Source organism: Phaethon lepturus, unplaced genomic scaffold (assembly GCF_000687285.1).
Source record: "Phaethon lepturus isolate BGI_N335 unplaced genomic scaffold, ASM68728v1 scaffold30932, whole genome shotgun sequence".
In the NCBI taxonomy this organism is placed as follows: Eukaryota; Metazoa; Chordata; class Aves; order Phaethontiformes; family Phaethontidae; genus Phaethon; species Phaethon lepturus.
The window spans coordinates 1,348-3,169 of NW_010524575.1; the positions used below are offsets into that span (position 1 = coordinate 1,348).

General features: G+C 60.5%; 1 protein-coding gene across 1 annotated transcript in view; it reads right to left on the bottom strand.

Moving 5' to 3' along the window:
* ALG3 (ALG3, alpha-1,3- mannosyltransferase) overlaps positions 1-1,802 on the bottom strand; it is a gene marked incomplete at its 5' end in the record, with an annotated part of 2,646 nt that extends 844 nt beyond the window's left edge. Inside the window, 5 exons of the mRNA XM_010282501.1 lie at positions 204-287; positions 537-742; positions 1,059-1,179; positions 1,311-1,471; positions 1,653-1,802. Coding sequence (XP_010280803.1) covers positions 204-287; positions 537-742; positions 1,059-1,179; positions 1,311-1,471; positions 1,653-1,802 — 722 coding nt within the window. The remainder of the gene's footprint in view (positions 1-203; positions 288-536; positions 743-1,058; positions 1,180-1,310; positions 1,472-1,652) is intronic.
* Between the last annotated feature and the right edge of the window lie 20 nt (positions 1,803-1,822).

A 1,822-nucleotide genomic window follows, 5' to 3' on the forward strand; every position in this document is an offset into this window, starting at 1 on the left:
GCGTTAAGGGGACAAATACAGGAGGCTGGAGGTGTGAGCCAGCAGCAGCTCCCCAGCCATACAGCGCAGCTCCTTCCCCCAGGTCAGGCTGGTCCTGACAGCGTGGCAGCAGGACCGGGAGCCTGCCAATGCTGATCCCCAGCGCTGCCCTGCCCTGCCTTCTCCCTGCCTTCTCCCTGCCTCCTTGCTGCCCACCCTGCCAAAGGATATTGTTGACGGTCAAGGGAGGGGACGGGTGTTTCCTTTCTGCAGGATCCTTCAGCAGAGCCAGGATGCTGCCTTTGGACCTGAGGGGGAAGCACAAACATCAACCTCAGCTGTTGAAAGTCCCTCCCACTCTGACCTTCCCCTGTGAGCCACGCTGCCTGGGCAGTACGCTCCCTGAGATGGAACAGTACTCCCCTCCACTCCTGCCTGCAGCCCTAGAATTACAGCATTGTGGGGGCAGGGGAGTCACAGATACGTATCCTGAACCCTGGGGGCTGACAGAGATTGGCTGGCAGGGACCAGCACCCGTGGGGAATCCCGGGTCTCACCTGTGCCACCGGTGTAGTGCAAAGAGCCCCAGGCCAGCCAAGTGAGCCAGGAGCAGCGTGGCATGGAAAGCCCGATTCTGGAAAACCTCTTCTGGGAGGAAGCGCCAGTTCACCGTCCATTTGAACTGGAACTGGCGGCCCAGGTCGAAGGAGCGGGTCAGGTACCCCACAGGGTTCACCAGCAGGAAGGGCAGCCCCAGAATTACCTGCCAGAGACACACCAGCACCCTTGCAGCAGCCATAAGCCAGGTCTCTGTCACCCTTGCCACCTCCCGAGACCTCCAGCACCACATGAGGTGACAGGGACAGTCACACAAAGATGGGATCCTCCTGAATTAGATTACTTATCAACCTCCAGCTTGCTGTGTGGGGCCAACTCAGATACTGGTGCCACTGTATATCCAGCCAGAGGGCCCTAGCCCCCAGGACAGCCAGGCAGAATGCAGGCAGGGCAGCCCCCTGCTCCCTGCTGCTGGGGCTTAGCCTATCCCTGATGCAAGCAGGGACGGAGTAGGGACCCACCTGGAGCAGGGCACAGATGCAGAGCTTGGGGATACAGCCCAGAAGACCAAACCGTTGAAGGAGGAGGAAGAGAAGTCCAGGTGCGAAAAGCAGGATGTTCATCTTCACGGACACAGCCAGGCTGAGCAGAAAGCTGTGTTACTGCTGTGGCTTCCCGCACAGGTGCCCAGGCAGCCTGCTCCCTGCGGCTGAGCTCATTCACGCATGCACCACACCACTGAGAATGACCCCACTCTGTCCCCAGACCCTCACCTGAAGAGAAGGCAGCCCCAGGACCAGTGCTCCTCCAGGAAGAGGTTGATGGCAAGGAAGAGGATGGCCATGGCAACGGGGTCGTTAAAAAGCCGCAAGACAAAGATGGAGTGGATGCGGTAGGAGGCACAGCACATGAAGAAGAAGACATACGGGGGGACCTTGCAGGGGACAGAGAGACATGAGGGCAGTCAGCAGCCTGTCCTGGCCCCCCCACTGCCACCGAGCCCCTCCAAACCTCAGCCCCCTCAACCCTGACCTCCTGCCCAGCCCATTTCACCCGGGTGAGGACTCAGCAGAGCAGGAGAGGCCCTGAGGCGGCCGGCGAGGCCTCCAGGCTACCTTGTTGGTTCGGCAGTAGATGCGGAAGACGAGGAGGAGGTTGAGGAGGTAGAGGCCGGCAAAGAGGTACTGCGCCAGGCGGATGTCAGTGCCGTGGCCCGTGGCGTAGTACAGGCCCAGGAAAATGTAGACAAAGCCGGCGGGGTAGCTGTGGAGAGACAGGAGTGAGG